At 37.3% G+C, this 18,374-nt stretch overlaps 1 protein-coding gene across 1 annotated transcript in view; it reads right to left on the reverse strand.

Moving 5' to 3' along the window:
- Window positions 1-710: 710 nt before the first annotated feature.
- The window catches only part of LOC150080223 (2-aminomuconic semialdehyde dehydrogenase-like), a 67,798-nt gene continuing 50,134 nt past the window's right edge, over window positions 711-18,374 (reverse strand). Inside the window, exons 8-9 of the mRNA XM_090381267.1 lie at window positions 13,441-13,650; window positions 711-1,061 (exon numbers count right to left, since the gene is read on the reverse strand). Coding sequence (XP_090237393.1) covers window positions 912-1,061; window positions 13,441-13,650 — 360 coding nt within the window. The 3' untranslated portion in view covers window positions 711-911. The remainder of the gene's footprint in view (window positions 1,062-13,440; window positions 13,651-18,374) is intronic.

Consider the following 18,374-nt stretch of genomic DNA (forward strand, 5'->3'; position numbering starts at 1 on the left):
GAGTTAAAATATGCTCAAGGAAGTAGAAGTGCACTTCTTCATCCTTGGTTGTCATGAATTAAAGTTGAAAAGAATTGGGACTGAGAGAGTATAATCAAGAGACCAATAGCTGTAATGATAGACTTTCGTTATTAACGTCTTCAGTTGGTAATAGTGAAGAAAGAGAGAGAGCGCGTGTATTTTAAAAAAGTACTTTAAGTTCCCATGATGCTCTTTGATGCATGTGGGAATCTCAGGTGCGTGAGATTCCAGACCAGGGAGAGGTTGTAGGGTAATTTTGCATTTAATACGTGATAGCTTAAATAGATTTTAAAATACTTTTTAAAATACACGTGCTCTCTCTCTTCACTATTACCAACTGAAGACGTTAATAACGAAAGACTATCGTTACGGCTATTGGTCTCTTGATTATACTCTCACAGTCCCAATTCTTTTCAACTTTAATTCATGACAACCAAGGATGCACTTCTATTTCCTTGAGCATATTTTAACTCTGTTTCAAAAATTTAAGCTCATCCACATTAAATCCAATTTTTAGTCTATTCCACCTTATTCACTCTAAGCCCAATTGCAGATTATATTACGGTAAGTACTGAAAATTAAGCTATTGCTACTATTTATTAAGACAATCAAATTGGTACCCTAAGGAATCCTACAATTTATTCAATTGTTAACCTAGTAAGTAAGTGAAAGAAAGAAAAATACATATATTGTTTTCACTGAAAATGTGTTTTTATTTCTTTTCTTATTTTGGGCATGATATGTCATAAAATTATAAGGTTAATTGATCATTTATTTTGAGATCTCATATAGTATGCTATGATAATGATAAAAGAAAAATATTTTTCTCACTAATTTAAAAAATTTGCATTACTAAAGAATGAATACGGTGCAGTATTAGTGTAGTTATCTTAATTATATTTAATGCCAATGGTTTTCTTCTCTGTGTAAAAATCTCTTGAATCATCTAGGCTTTCTCTTCCAATTCCTGACATTTTCAATCCACCAAAGGGCATTTCAGGATCAATTTCAAGCCAACAATTGCACCAAACTGTGCCAGCCTTTAAAGAAAGAAGCAAAACAATGTAAGTAGTAAATATAGTTACATCAGTTTATGCAAACATTTTTTTACTCAAACATTTTTTAAATAAAAATTTGGGTTGTTATTATTATAATGTTGCAAGGAACTGTGGTTTGTTTATTTGTATGAACTGCTACCATGGCAAGTGAGTCCACACAGGTGTCAGTGTGTTGTAAGGAAGAAACTGTGATTTGTTCTAAGGGAGAAATACCTGGAAGAGATAGTTATGCAGGGAGAATCAAAAGTCTTGACCATCCCAGATGTATTCCATACAAAATAAAAATAGAAGGATGGGAAGTGATGCTGTTGATTCAAGCAAGTTTGAATCCTGTTGGAGACTAGAGGAATTCTTAAGGGCCTCTTAATTTGTGCTTAATCAGTCTCAAGCAGGGAAGTAGAGGTTTCCCCTGTGAGTTATTCTGGATTTTTCAGTCTATGCAACATGTGAATCAGCCCATGACTACCTACAGGATGTTTTAGTTCAAAGGCACCAGATCTGTCTTACTTATTTTTAGGTTTAGGCTGGATCTTTTTTGTCACATTTCGAATGAAATTTTGAATTTTATCTTAAAATTGGACTAAGTATTACCATTTATATTTTATGATATCTAAATTAAAATTTTTCGTAATCAATTCCTTTTTTCTGAATGGGAAAGTTGTTCCCTGTCCTTAGTTTAGTCTAAAAACACCATAGATGTACTTCTGAAGTGAACATAAATCAATTTCATTTGATTAAAAAAAAAAAAATGGTTATATGTGATATCCACTCTTCAGTACTGGTGTTTAGGTTCATAGCTAATTATGAAGATAACTGTGTTGCACTTTCTTTTCATGCTACACCCATTTTTTTACCCTCTGAATAAAATCAGTTTACATATGCTTCAGAAGTACACCTGATGTTTTTAGACTAAATAGAGAAGAGCAATTTTCTCATTGAGGAAAAAAACAAACAAACAAATGATTATGTAAAAGTTAAATTTATAAATTGTGAATTCTAAATGATGATACATAGCTCAACTTTGGTATAAAATAATTTGAAAATTTCAGCTAAAATATAGCAAAAAGGTCCAGAAAACAAATAGTCTAAAGCCAAAAATTTGTGATATCAACTCCAGTGCTTTTTAATTGGAACACCCTATATAGACATAATATAAGACAAACTGTGTGAACTAGAATACCATTAGAAGTGGTGCACTGTGACTTAAGGAGGAGTCCATACATGAGAAATTCCCAAGAACAAGAAATGATTTTTTTTTTCAACAGAATTTCTGTTGAAAAGCTGAATATAAGTAAGCAGTGAAGTCATTGTAATTGTAAAGCAGGTAAGCTAAGGGATTGAAAGATTAGATCAGAATGAAATTGCTGTCCCTCCTTTACCTGCAGTGCAAATCTATGTATAATTATTGAAAGTATAGGCAGTTGCACAGTTATGATAGTTATAAAGATATTCTGTGGAACATTTGCATCAGCATCTGTTGTTCAAGTTATTTAGAATTGTAAGAACTGGTAGCACTTTCCTTCAAGTAGCTCCAATGGAAGAAATCTGTGGTTGTGTTGTGTCAGTGAGGTCAAATCTTTTTTTTGATCTACATGCTAAAAAACCAGTCAGGTGTTTTGATGAAATTTAACACATTTTATGTGCTGTGGGAAACAGACTAAAATTAGTAAATAGACTTTATTAATATTCACAAAAAGTAACAATAATACTTAAAAGTTTCTAATAACTTTTGAGTTACTCTGTTGCCGCATAAGCTTGTGCACAATTACACCTATACTTTTTGTTGCTAGATGTGGCTGACATAAAACAAATTTGTCTTAAAAAATACTTTTTTATAGTATAAACTAACTACTGTATTTTTGAGAGCCCATACGTCAGTATATTTTCCTGTATGTGGCATGTATATCATTGGTTTGCCATTGCTATGTTAGCTTATACAAATATGCCAGTCATTTAATTACTTCTTTCCTTTCAATCCATGGCACTGAAATGAATGTCCAGCTATTCACATGCCAGACATCAAAGTCACAGGCACTCCATCTTGCTGAAATCAGATGTTTTAATGTGGGAGCCAAAGGAAGAACCTTATTGAGGTGTTACTTTGCATCGTTCTGTGACTTTTTTTTTTTTTTTTTTTTTTATGAAAACCCCAAACACAAGAGGTATTAGAACCTATAGTACTTAGTACTGTGTGTGGGTTGGAGGTTGAGAAGACGAGAGAAGATATTTGTTGACATTGGACTTGAACTTCTGCAGACTGTAATTTTCAGGAAAGACATGAAGGAAGGAATGACTGAAACTTGCTACAGCGATTTAATTTTTTAAAATTCTGCATATCAACCATTTATGTTTCATTGAACTAGATGATGGCATTGGCATACCAATGTGTATTTCTGTTCACATAATGAACATAACATTTACTATGTCATCATTGGGAAACTTCACTTATTTCATAGTTAATGAATGTTAACTAGGAAATCCTGGACAACAGTTCATTATCTATGAGATGGATCAACAACCAGTTTCAGAACTTAAACTTCTTAAATAATTAGTGAAGGTAAAGAAAGCCAACACAAAAATGACGAGAAATGCCAGATTATGCGGAAATTTAGTTTCCTGATATGGCACTCTAGCGCTGCTCGCTCGGTAAACAGACGGTAGGTATTACTGGTCTGGAGCAAAGTCGAGAACAATATATTGATTGATAGGTAGGCGTGGCAAATGATGTGCTGATTGGTGCATGAACACAACACAACACAACACACAATAACATTGGTTTAGTATCATTTTAGTAGCACTCAGAAGCACTAATGGTAACTTGCCCTAATGAACGCTTTTCATAATGGTGAAAAAAGGTCAGGTTACCTCCACTTGAATCCCATGGGAGCTTGATCACCTCCCAAAGTGGAGAGGGTAACCTAACCTTTTTTCTTTAGAATCACAGTCATATTTAGAAATACATTCATAAAAAAAATAAATTTTTTATAACTGTATTTTTATTTTCTTGTTCAATAATATGCCCTAATGGTGAAAAAGTTCAGGTTACCTCCACCTGAATCCCATGGGAGCTTGACCCCTCCCGAAATGGAAGGGGTAACCTAACCTTTTTTCTTTAGAATCATGGGTGGACTAGTGCATAAATTATTTATTAACAAAATATTAATTTTTTATTACTGTACTTTTATTTTGAAGGTTAGGTTACAAAATATAATGAAAAATGAAGAAACCTTTTCCTTTTTTCATAACCAAACCTAAATCAACAGTATAGTAAAAACATTCATTAGCTCCAAAAATCTGCTTTTAATAATGATAAAAAAACAATGAAGAACATAAAAATGAACAGAATGAAACTTTTATTAATTTAGTTTTCATCAAAAAATCAACCAACACTTTATTTTTCTTACAAATTTCTTCCATCTTTAAAAGATTCATCATTACTATTACCTGTTTACCATTCATCACAAAACTATTATGCATCATTCTTTATTCATAAATACATATTATAATTAGCATTAGCATTAGTAGAGGCATTTGATGCAAGAAAGCAAGCTTATGCAGCATCAGCCAAAAAAAAAAAAAAAAAACCCACTTCCACTTCACCCCTCTGTTCGTTCAAAATACCTGTCCAGCTGAGCCTTAAACTTATTAAGGCTATCAACCTCCACCACAAGGGATGGAAGTCTGTTCCACCAACCAACCACCCGCTGGCTAAAGGCAAATTTCCGCACGTCTATCCTACATCTGTCTTTCCTCAATTTGAATTTATGCCCTCTGAAGTGATTATTCTGAGCTAGAGGAAGAATCCCATCAGCATTGAGCATGCTTAAACCATTCAAGGCTTTATACACCTCTATCAGATAACCTCGCTGGTGCCTAGTCTCCAGACACTGTAATTTGCAAAACTTAAGCCTTTCTTCGTAAGAGCACCCCTTTGTTCCATTCACTGATCTTGTTGCCCTTCTCTGTACTCGTTCCGGCAGCTCTACGTCCTTCTTGAAATGAGGCCTCCAGACCTGTATACAGTACTCTAGGTGTGGCCTGACCATTGCCTTATACAATGGAATAATCACCTCCTTATCCCTGCTGGAAAAATTCCTGTATATCATTGACAATACTCCATGAGCTACTCTTGCAGCTCGTCTGCACTGCTTAGAGAACTTCATATCTGCCTGCACAATTACCCCCAGGTCCTTTTCATTCTCCACCACTGTCAGTGTAGTACCGCAGAGTTGATACGTTGCTCTGGGGTTACTGTTTCCCATATGTAGTACTTTACATTTGTCAATGTTAAACTTCATTTGCCCCCTCTCAGCCCATCTGCTCAACCTTTCCAGATCCTGTTGCAGCAGCATAGTGTCAGTAGTGTCCTTGACAACCCTGCCAACCTTTGTATCATCTGCAAACTTGGACATTAAGCTTGATATACCATCATCAATATCATTTATAAATACAGAAAACAATAATGGACCCAACACTGAGCCCTGAGGGACTCCACTAATAACATTAGTCCACGATGAGCAGTGTCCATTGATTACCACTCTCTGTCTTCTCCCCCTCAACCACCCCTTTATCCATAGCAGCAATTTGCCTCCAATGTCACACTGCTCTAATTTGTGTAGCAGTCTTCCATGTGCAACAGTATCAAAAGCCTTTCTAAGATCCAAGTATATAATATCAAAGTTATTCCCTGCATCCAGTTCTTTTGTGACTGCATCATAGTATCCAATCAAGTTGGTCAGGCAAGACTTCCCCTTAACAAAACCATGCTGTGTCTGAGCTATAACTGAAGTCTTGTCTAAATGATCCTGCAGTGCTTCTTTAACCAGTGCCTCCATTAATTTTCCTGGAACAGAAGTTAAGCTCACAGGTCTATAATTACTTGTGTCAGCCTTTGATCCTCCTTTGTGAATTGGGGTCACATTTGCACATTTCCAGTCTATGGGTACCTCCCCTGAGTCCAAGGAAGCTCTCATAATTATGGCTAAGGGTTTGCTTACTTCCTTTGCTGCCTCCTTTAATATAACTGGATAGATCCCATCCACCCCAGGTGCCTTTCTTGTGTTTATCTTCAACAGTTTCTCCTCCACTTTACTCCCAGTTATTTCAAGATTCTGTAGCTTACTGCTAGAGTTGAATACACCTCTGGCATTCCCCTTGCTGAATAACTCCTCATGTGTGAATGTCGATGCAAAATATTCATTTAGTTTGTTAGCTACCTGAGCAGGATCATCAACAGTTGACCCATCAATATCAAGTGGACCAATCTGATTCATCCCCTTCCTTCTAGAGTTTACATAAGTAAAGAACTCTTTGCTGTTTTTCTTTGCATCCCTTGCCAAGGATTTCTCGTAATCTGCCTTCGCCTGCCTAACCTCCTTTGTAACTTGGTTGCATATCAACTTGTATCTATCATAGGCTTCTGTGTCATGTGTTAATTTGTAAGTATCCCATGCATTTTTCTTCTCTGCCATATGCCTCATTAGTTCATCTGACGTCCATTTTGGCCTAAACCTTGAACAATATTTCTTAGTTGGTATGTAAAGCCTAGTAGCTTCCAAGATAAGTTCTTTGAATGCTTCCCATTTTGAATTTGCTGTTGGTAACAACATCAGTTGGTCCCACTGTATAGAATTTAAATACTGTCTCAGTCCATCGTAGTCGCCTTTACGGAAGCAATAACCCTTCCCTTTACCCCTAATGGTAGTTACCTCTTTGAGTAAATCCCACTTCAGCACACTGTGATCACTGCCACCTAGTGATTCATTTATCTGCAGATTCTTAATGCATGAAGAATCACTGCTGATAATCAAATCAATAGTATTACTCCCTCTAGTTGCCTCCCGAACATGCTGATGTAGAAAACAATCATCCAATAAATCCACAAAAGCCCTGCTAGTGTGTGAGTAACCAGCCCCCAAATTCCAGTCAATATCTGGGAAATTAAAATCTCCCATTATAAGACTCTCTGATTTACTGGCCCACTCTATTTCCCTGTACAGTTCCTTATTATACTCATCAGAGTCATTAGGCCTATAGCACACTCCTACTCTCAATTTTGATCTCCCAATGCTTATGTCACACCAAACTGACTCAACACTGCACTGTCCGGCGATGTCGACTGGCTTCACTTCCTTGGTTTTTATGTGTTTCTTAACTAATAGCATAACCCCTCCCCCCTTCCTATCCTGTCTATCCTTTCTGTAGACGTTGTACTCCCCAAATTGCAGTTCTGCATCCCTTATATCTGTGTGACACCACGTCTCTGATATCCCAACAGTATCTGCCTTTGATGTTTTGAGCAATACCTCAAATTCATCAAATTTATTTACTAAACTCCTAGCATTGGTGTACACGCAAGTATACCTGCACCTGTTTCTATTCTTAGCTACCCTAACACAACCCATATGTTTACTTGTACCGCAATGGCTCCCAGCAGTCTCTGAAATACCATGCATCTTGTTTTTCAGGCTTCTGCTCATTCTAATAGAAGAAGTGCAAGAATCTCTTTCACCTCTGCCAGTGGCTACTGTCACTCTATTGGTCTTTGTCTTCCCCCAAGCTAGCAGTTTTCCGACCCACCTAACACTGCCTCGATAGCATCAGCTATCATAATGCCAACCAATGACTCCACAGTAGCTTGTCATCGCGCCCACAACCAATCATTTCATTGTTTGCCACACTTAACTGTCAATCAATATATCCATCTCGATTTTGTCTCCAGACTGATAACACCTACTGTCTGTTTACTGAGCGAGCAGTGCTAGAGTCTGGTGTCGGGAAACTAATTTTCCGCATAAGTTAGCCGATGTTTCTCATCGTTCTCATGTTGGCTTTGTTTACCTTAGCCAAATAATTTTCTAAATTTAAATTTCACGGTAGTAAACAAGGAATAGATAAAACTATTGGTTCAGAATTCTGATAGCTGAACATTTACTTTACCCACGTTCATTAGCAATAGCCTTTTCTCATATATATGGATTTAGTGGTATCACAGTAAGGATGTCAAGAAAGGAAGCAAAGTTTAACACAGAATGTGAATTGTGTGAAGGGACCTTGATTATCTAAAGTTTTAAGAGGATACTTAAGGTACATACTTGAGAACTCTGCTAGAGTTAGCATTAGCATTAGTAGAGGCATTTGATGCAAGAAAGCAAGCTTATGCAGCATCAGCCAAAAAAAAAAAAAAAAAACCACTTCCACTTCACCCCTCTGTTCGTTCAAAATACCTGTCCAGCTGAGCCTTAAACTTATTTAGGCTATCAACCTCCACCACAAGGGATGGAAGTCTGTTCCACCAGCCAACCACCCGCTGGCTAAAGGCAAATTTCCGCACGTCTATCCTACATCTGTCTTTCCTCAATTTGAATTTATGCCCTCTCAGGTGATTATTCTGAGCTAGAGGAAGAATCCCATCAGCATTGAGCATGCTTAAACCATTCAAGGCCTTATACACCTCTATCAGATCACCTCGCTGGTGCCTAGTCTCCAGACACTGTAATTTGCAAAACTTAAGCCTTTCTTCGTAAGAGCACCCCTTTGTTCCATTCACTAATCTTGTTGCCCTTCTCTGTACTCGTTCCAGCAGCTCTACGTCCTTCTTGAAATGAGGCCTCCAGACCTGTATACAGTACTCTAGGTGTGGCCTGACCATCGCTTTATACAATGGAATAATCACCTCCTTATCCCTGCTGGAAAAATTCCTGTATATCATTGACAATACTCCATGAGCTACTCTTGCAGCTCGTCTGCACTGCTCAGAGAACTTCATATCTGCCTGCACAACCACCCCCAAGTCCCTTTCATTCTCTACCACTGTCAGTGTTGTACCACAGAGTTGATACGTTGCTCTGGGGTTGCTGTTTCCCATGTGTAGTACTTTACATTTGTCAATGTTAAACTTCATTTGCCACCTCTCAGCCCATCTGCTCAACCTTTCCAGATCCTGCTGCAGCAGCATAGTGTCAGTAGTGTCCTTGACAACCCTGCCAACCTTTGTATCGTCTGCAAACTTGGACATTAATCCCGATATACCATCATCAATATCATTTATAAATACAGAAAACAATAATGGACCCAACACTGAGCCCTGAGAGACTCCACTAATAACATCAGTCCACGATGAGCAGTGTCCATTGATTACCACTCTCTGTCTTCTCCCCCTCAACCACCCCTTTATCCATAGCAGCAATTTGCCTCCAATGTCACACTGCTCCAATTTGTGTAGCAGTCTTCCATGTGCAACAGTATCAAAAGCCTTTCTAAGATCCAAGTATATAGCATTAGCATTAGTAGAGGCATATGATGCAAGAAAGCAAGCTTATTCAGCATCAGCCAAAAAAAAAAAAAAAAACCCCTCCCATTTCACCCCTCCTTTTGTTCGAAATACCTGTCCAGTTGAGCTTTAAATTTGTTTAGGCTATCAACTTCAACAACAAGTGATGGAAGTCGGTTCCACCAACCAACCACCCGCTGGCCAAAGGCAAATTTCCGCACATCTATCCGACATCCGTCCTTCCTCAATTTGAATTTATGCCCTCTGAGGTGGTTATTCTGAGAAAGATGAAGAATCCCATTGGCATTGAGCATGCTCAAACCATTCAAAGCCTTATACACCTCTATCAGATCACCTCGCCGGTGCCTAGTCTCCAGACTCTGTAATTTGCAAAACTTAAGCCTTTCTTCGTAAGAGCAACCCTTTGTTCCATTTACTAATCTTGTTGCCCTTCTCTGTACCCGTTCCAGCAGCTCTACATCCTTCTTGAAATGAGTCCTCCAGACCTGTATACAGTACTCAAGATGTGGCCTAACCATTGCCTTATACAAGGGAATAATCACCTCCTTATCCCTGCTAGAAAAATTCCTGTATATCATTGACAAGACACCATGAGCTACTCTTGCAGCTCGTCTGCACTGCTCAGAGAACTTCATATCTGCCTGCACAATTACCCCCAGGTCCTTTTCATTCTCCACCACCGTCAGTGTAGTACCGCAGAGTTGATACATTGCTCTGGGGTTACTGTTACCCATATGTAGTACTTTACATTTGTCAATGTTAAACTTCATTTGCCACCTCTCAGCCCATCTGTTCAACCTTTCCAGATCCCGTTGCAGCAGCATAGCGTCAGTAGTGTCCTTAACGACCCTGCCAACCTTTGTATCATCTGCACACTTAGACATTAAACTTGATATCCCATGATCAATATCATTCATAAACACCGAAAACAACAATGGACCCAACACTGAACCTTGAGGAACTCCACTAATAACATTAGTCCACGTTGAGCAGTGTCCATTGATTACCACTCTCTGTCTTCTGCCACTCAACCATCCCCTTATCCATAGCAGCAATTTGCCTCCAATGCCACACTGCTCCAATTTGTGCAGCAGTCTTCCATGCGCAACAGTATCAAAAGCCTTTCTAAGATCCAAATATATAATATCAAAGTTATTCCCTGCATCCAGTTCTTTTGTGACTACATCATAGTATCCAATCAAATCGGTCAGGCAAGACCTGCCCTTAACAAAACCATGCTGCGTCTGAGCTATAACTGAATTCTTGTCTAGATGATCCTGCAGTGCTTCTTTAACCAGTGCCTCCATTAATTTACCTGGAACAGAAGTTAAACTAACAGGTCTATAATTACTTGTGTCAGCCTTTGATCCTCCTTTGTGAATTGGGGTTACATTTGCACATCTCCAGTCTATGGGTACCTCCCCTGAGTCCAAAGAAGCTCTCATAATTATTTCTAGGGGTTTGCATACTTCCTTTGCTGCCTCCTTTAATATAACTGGATAGATCCCATCCACCCCAGGTGCCTTTTTTATGTTTATCCTCAACAGTCTCTCCTCCACTTTCCTCTCAGTTATTACAAAATCATCCAGCTCACTGCCAATGTTTACTTTACCTACATCATTCTCCTTCCTGAATAACTCCTCATGCGCGAATGTAGATGCAAAATACTCGTTTAGATTGTTAGCCACCTGAGCAGGATCCTCAACTGTTGAACCATCAATATCCAGTGGACCAATCTGATTCATCCCTGTCCTTCTCGAGTTCAAGTATGTAAAGAACTCCTTTCTGTTTTTCTTTGATATAATATCAAAGTTATTCCCTGCATCCAGTTCTTTTGTGACTGCATCATAGTATCCAATCAAGTTGGTCAGGCAAGACTTCCCCTTAACAAAACCATGCTGTGTCTGAGCTATAACTGAAGTGTTGTCTAAATGATCCTGCAGTGCTTCTTTAACCAGTGCCTCCATTAATTTTCCTGGAACAGAAGTTAAGCTCACAGGTCTATAATTACTTGTGTCAGCCTTTGATCCTCCTTTGTGAATTGGGGTCACATTTGCACATTTCCAGTCTATGGGTACCTCCCCTGAGTCCAAGGAAGCTCTCATAATTATGGCTAAGGGTTTGCTTACTTCCTTTGCTGCCTCTATTAATATAACTGGATAGATCCCATCCACCCCGGGTGCCTTTCTTGTGTTTATCTTCAACAGTTTCTCCTCCACTTTACTCCCAGTTATTTCAAGATTCTGTAACTTACTGCTAGAGTTGAATACACCTCTGGCATTCCCCTCGCTGAATAACTCCTCATGTGTGAATGTCGATGCAAAATATTCATTTAGTTTGTTAGCTACCTGAGCAGGATCATCAACACTTGACCCATCAGTATCAAGTGGACCAATCTGATTCATCCCTTTCCTTCTAGAGTTTACATAAGTAAAGAACTCTTTGTTGTTTTTCTTTGCATCCCTTGCCAAGGATTTCTCGTAATCTGCCTTCGCCTGCCTAACCTCCTTTGTAACTTGGTTGCATATCAACTTGTATCTATCATAGGCTTCTGTGTCGTGTTAATTAGTATGTATCCCATGCATTTTTCTTCTCTGCCATATGCCTCATTAGTTCATCTGACATCCATTTTGGCCTAAACCTTGAACAATATTTCTTAGTTGGTATGTAAAGCCTAGTAGCTTCCAAGATAAGTTCTTTGAATGTTTCCCATTTTGAATTTGCTGTTGGTAACATCATCAGTTGGTCCCACTGTATAGAATTTAAATACTGTCTCAGTCCATCGTAGTCGCCTTTACGGAAGCAATAACCCTTCCCTTTACCCCTAATGGTAGTTACCTCTTTGAGTAAATCCCACTTCAGCACACTGTGATCACTGCCACCTAGTGGTTCATTTATCTGCAGATTCTTAATGCATGAAGAATCACTGCTGATAATCAAATCAAGAGTATTACTCCCTCCGTGGTCTCCGATTACTCAGTGGTCTTAATGTAAAGAAAATGAAGAGGCATATTGGAAGTGCACAAGGAACCATTCATAAAAACTGATAAACAGGTTTTACATTCTACAATAATGTAAAAGGCTAATAAGAAGACTACACAAAGCTTAAATTTGAAAAAAAAAGCCACAAATTAGCATAAGCCTTCCAGAAATGCTACCCATGCACTTCAGTTAACTGATATTGCTCTGATATCGGGACACAAAAGGTACTCTTAACAAAGAATTACTTCAGTTCTGTAATTTGCAGCATCTGGAAATTGGACATCTGCAAGGAAGACCTGATTAAGAAGTTTAATGGATTAAGTAAACTAAATGCTGATGGCTTCTTTATTCATGCGCAGCCAACACGCGCATGCGCGCACACACACAGGGCATAAATTTAAATTCATTGGTTGCAGGGTAGACATGCAAAAATTTGCTTTTGGACAGAGATCATTGATTATTGTAACAGACTCCCATGTAGTGTGTAGAAGTGGGTAGTTTGAATAAATTTAAGAAAGAATTAGGCTTCAACAAATTATTAGAGGGGATAGTTAGGTAATGTGAAAATTTTTTTTTTTTTTATGTTTTTAAGCTTGCTTCCTTGCATAATTTGCTAGCTGAATATATTTTTAATAGCCAACATACCGTATTTCCCCACGTATAAGACGCACCTTTTTTTTGAAAAAATTGAGTTAAAAAAACTGGGTGTGTCTTATACAGTGGTTGTAGATTTTTTTACTTGCATTTCCCGCTTTTTCGCGCTTGTTGTCTTTGTGCTCATTGTTTCGCACTTGTTACCGGTATATTAGGTTATGTTTTGCCACGTTCTGCCCAGAAATGGCTCAGAAAAGATTTTCGTACAGTGCTGAATTCATGTTATGAGGAGTTGTATGAATTTTATGATGAATAAAACTTGAGTTCAATAACTTTATGTAATACATTTTTTTTCAAATTTCGGGCCCCAAAATTAAGGTGCGTCTTATACATGGGGAAATACGGTACTTAAAGAATTCAGAATTTTAAAATATTGAGTAAAGAAAATAGAAAAAGTTTTATAAGACATGAAACATGTAACTTTTTTTATACCTCTATTTTGGGAGCAACTTCATGAATTCGGCGTAAGCTCTCTGACCATATACAAGCTGAAAGTCCATACTGAACACCATTAGCTCGTTTTATAGCTTCCTCCTGAGTACTAAATGCAGATACACAAGTTACTGGTCCAAAGATTTCTTCTTGCATACAACGTGAATTATCTGGCAAATTTGCCAGAATAGTTGGTGCCAGAAAGTAGCCCTAAAATGAAATAAATCTGTTAGAACTTCACTATTCAATTTCTAAAAGCAGGGAGCAATGAAATAATTATTTTTTATGATTTTATACTTTTAAAATTTGTTTTATGCATCATATTTTTTTAGTAAAACCGTTTTTTATCAAACAAAGAACATATCAGAAGTTTTCTGTATATATTCATGAAATCATGCTGGTGATTCATGAATTACATGCTGGTGATTCCAGCAGGTAGTGATTTCGAACCATGTACTTAGAAGGGTTGTTTGTGAGAAAAAGATCAATAGCGTTGGCTGTGTGGCTAGGATTGTCTGATATTCTGGTTGGTAAATAAATAATTTGTGTAAGTCATTAGTAATTGCAAAAGCCTCTGCATCTTGACCAGCTGGATCTTTGCAACTAGAAAACTGAAGCCACAGGAGTTGTGAACGTCAAAATTGCCAAGAAAAATTACCTCACTGGAGAAAGTCGAGCTTCAAAGAGTTTCAGGTGATTAATGGAATTGGGAGATCGATAGAGGCAACAGATGAATTTGACAGAATGGGGTAGAGAGATTTTATGCCAGAGAAGACTGAAAAGAGGAGATTCCAAATTACTAAGTCCCTAACAGGGAATATCAGAGCAAATGGGTGCACAAGTACCACCTTTGAAGCAAAAGGAATTGTAAGAAAATAATTAGGGTAACAGAAACATGCACTGGTTGAAGCAACCAATAATTGGAATTCTGTCAGAAAAAGTAAGTGGGGCTTGACAGGCTCTAAGTGGAAATGGACATCATTGAAATTGGAACTGAGACCAAGTATATTTGTGAAAGGAATGAGGAAATGTTTGTGAAGTTTAGATATTTTTGCATAAAGGTTTGTTCAATTAGTTTGTCTATTCATGATGTATTCAAGAGTAAAGAATAGGTGTGTGGGGGGGGGGAGTAATGAAATGACACACATGGCAGGAATATGCCCAGCTCCTTGACATAATGTGGGCTCAACAATGGCCCCCGCATACAGACACTACTTAGACTCCTTCCAGTCACTATCTGGCAGAGTAGAGGCAGTGAGATTATACACTGGCTGATCCAGATATTTCCTAGAGCAGGGGTGGCAAACCTTTTTAAGGGTGCATGCCAAAATTGGCTGAATCCTTTTAAAAAACTACCATTGCATGCCCCTCAGAGTTTTGCACAGTATATTATTATTCTTCTCATACACGTTTTTCTTGACAACAGAATAAAAAAAAAAAAAAGATTGAAATAAAAGACTATTTGAAAGATAATTTAATAAAGGTATTAAAATAAAATCCTTCATAAAAATGTAATTTTTATCTTACAGGATAAATTTAATATAACATGATAAACCTCTTTTACATTATAAATACAAAACATCAGAACTAAAAGAAAGTAAGTACAGTATATTTAACATTAGTGAGACTTCTGTTGCTGCATCATTAATGACAGATACTTTACATCAGGCTTATACTTTGCAACTTTTAGAGCTATGTGAGTAGCACTAGTTTCATCCGTAAGACTATGCCTATGATTAAACTTAACAAAGTTCATCAAGGAGAACAACAACTCACAAGAATATGTCAATGAGAAAATTGTTAGTAATGTTGTTGCGAGATTTTTTTAAACAGACAAAAGTTTCAGGAATGGAATTCCAAACTTTTAATACCACATTTTGTGCAATTTTCTTTACTAATCCTGTAACTAATCATTCCCTTTCAATATTTTCTAAATCAGAAAGCAACTCTGAGTAATAAAGTTTTGCCTCCAAATTGAGCTGCTCTGAAAATCAATCAGTTGCATCTCAAAATCATCCAGGACAATCCACTGAAACGTTTTCAGGTTTAGTTTGGCTAGTTTTACACTGTCTGCAAATTTAATGAATTTTGCAGTTTATTTCAATTCTCTGAACAATGTCATTGAGTCAATAATTGACTCAATGACATTCAGACATAGCATTTGAAGGCTCTGAAGGGTTTGTTTTCTCATCAGTTTCAAGATCAGTGATATATCTTTTTAGGTTTGGAAAATATTTAAAATTTTTAAAAAATATTTTCACTGTTGACATTGCATTTAAAAACTCCCAGCTTAATTTAAAAGGCCTTTATGGTATCGAACATAACATCAAGGGTCTTACCAGAGCCCTGTAATTTGATGTTTAAGTCATTTAAATGGGAGCAGAAATCTGTAAAGAACATCAGCTTACAAATTCCACACAATGTTAGACATATCTTTACAAGAAAAATTTTGATCTGTCAAAAACAGATTCGATTTCATCCAGAAATTCAACAAATCGATTAAGAACAGTCCTCGATTCAGCCAACAAACATTGTTGTACATAAGTAGTCCTTTGTACACCAAATGCACCTCGTTGAATAAATTCTGAAATTGTCTTTTTTTCAAAGCATTCAAAGAAATAAAATTAACAACCTTGGTTAATGTTTGCAGCATGTCTTCAAGTTCCTTTAGAACGGCTTTTGCACCCTAAGCCTCTTCGTGTATGATGCAATGAAAGCCTACCAGTGGATGACCAACATGTTTTGCAAATAGATTTACAAAACCTGTTTCTCTACCAATCATACTGGGTGCACCATCGGTTGTGATGGAAACTACTTTTGAAACTTCAACGTGTGGATGACACAGTTTGTTTATAACTACCTTACATATAGTGTTTCAGTCCCTATGGTATGTTCAGGTAACGTTACCATGTTAATCAATTCTTTGCACACTTCATCACCCCTACAAAATTGAGCAGTAATGGCTAGCCTAGCTGATGCTGTAACATCAGTGCTCTCATCAAGACAAATAGAAAAGAATGTGCATGAAGCCAAATCTTTTGTTAACTGTTCTGCTGTATTCTTTTCCAACTTAATTATTCTGTCTTTAACTGTGTTTCTACTCACTGGCAAATCTTCAATGCATTGAATAATGTTTTTCTTTTCAGAAAAATTGTGAAAAAGGAAAGGAGCTGATTCTAGTCATGCTTCTTTAATATATTGCCCATCACTCAGTGGTTTTCCATGTTGAACCATAACTTTTGAAATCTCAAACCTAGCAGCAACTAAGTTGGAAGTACTCGAAACAAATTTGATCAAAACATCTGACTAGATTTTTACTTGCTCATTTCTCAAGAAATGTATTGTTTTTGTTCTTGCTCACTTTTATTGCTAAGCTGTCTGTGAACAGTTTCATAATGCTGCTTTATGGAGGATTCCTGGTGTGATTTACTTCAAGATGGATTCCTGGAGTGATGTTGTTTCAAAGTTTGAAATTTGTTTGGGAACTGAATTCCATGTGCCCTAAAAATTTGTACATGTCCCACTTTGGGCATTCATGGCATGGGTTTTCCACCCCTGTCCGAGTTACCAATAAGTTTGATTCAGCGGACTATCTAGTGTTTGACCTGCGAACACTGTTTCCAAATACGGAGGATGCGGGAAGGTCAGGGAATGACCACGGCATATCCCCGGAGCAATATGGCCTTAGTTGCTAATGCTCCTAAAAACCAAATAACATAACAAACAGCGAACACCGTTTTAGAGCTGTACCCTCAAAATGTAAGGAAGACTGGATCTCGCCATGATACGTATCGTAACCTCAAAAGACATCAATCATACTGCATGATAGGAGAGAGATAAGGGGGTTGCCAAAGCTTTTCTTTGGAGACTAAATATGTGTTTCAAGCCTTCAATAAGCAAAGTGATGGTATTGTACTAGTTGATGAGAATAATCTACCATCAAGTATTGCTTGGTAATACAGAGGGGCGGCATTCCTCTGTGTGTGGTAGACAGCACACCTTGACCTCTGCTTCTTTGGTTCATACCTGCATAGTCACACTAGGTGCCATATTTTGGGACTTGCATTTGGGGTTTATACCCAGGGTTATTAACAGTCCCACTATAAGTGCAAGCATGTGAATGAATGAAGGTGCAAGTGTGTGAATGTAGATACAAAATATTTCAGTTTGTTAGTAAACTACAAGATCATCAATTATTATACCATTCATAATTTGTGCACCAATGTGGTTCATCCTTTTCCATCTCCAATTTTACAAACTTTGCTCTGCATATACAACTGGAACTGCTTGAATTTATTTACTACTTCACTAATTTCTTCAGTGGGGGGTAGGGGTGGGAATGGAGAACTTAGTCAATTGCAGTCTCTCTAAAAACACAATTTTATCTTTTTTCACATAGAAAGAATTTGCTGCTTCTCCTTCTCTTTCTAAACTAGCGCAAACCTGATCGTAATTAGCCAGAATCCTTTCACAGCTCATCTTTGAATTTACCAAACTAACAAAGTACTGTAATATGTTTTGAATGCTTCAATATAAAAAAAAAGGACAATCCACTGTGTTTTATAAGGCTATCATACATTTGTAAAACTGTATTGTTCTATTGTGAATTAGTGTGTGCTAATTCACAATGCATTAAATCTAAGATTCATATCCAATGTACTCTTAAGATAGCCTTTGTTCAGCATGTAGCAGTCATCTATTGAAAAGGGTCAAGAAAGATTGGTGGAAAGTGTTTAGATTTTATATTGTAAGTGCATTTTAATATAAAATTGTCCTAAATTCTTAGGAAAATTTAGGAATTTTAGATTTAACATGTGGAATAGTACAGTATAGTCTTATGAAAAGGAATGACTTTCTCATAATCTCTATTTATAGCTGGCAGGGTTACCAAGCAAATTTTGATAACATAAAGTTTATTCTATTATGAGAAATAA

Source organism: Mastigoproctus giganteus, chromosome 9 (genome assembly GCF_048544385.1).
Source record: "Mastigoproctus giganteus isolate SK-2022 chromosome 9, ASM4854438v1, whole genome shotgun sequence".
In the NCBI taxonomy this organism is placed as follows: Eukaryota; Metazoa; Arthropoda; class Arachnida; order Uropygi; family Thelyphonidae; genus Mastigoproctus; species Mastigoproctus giganteus.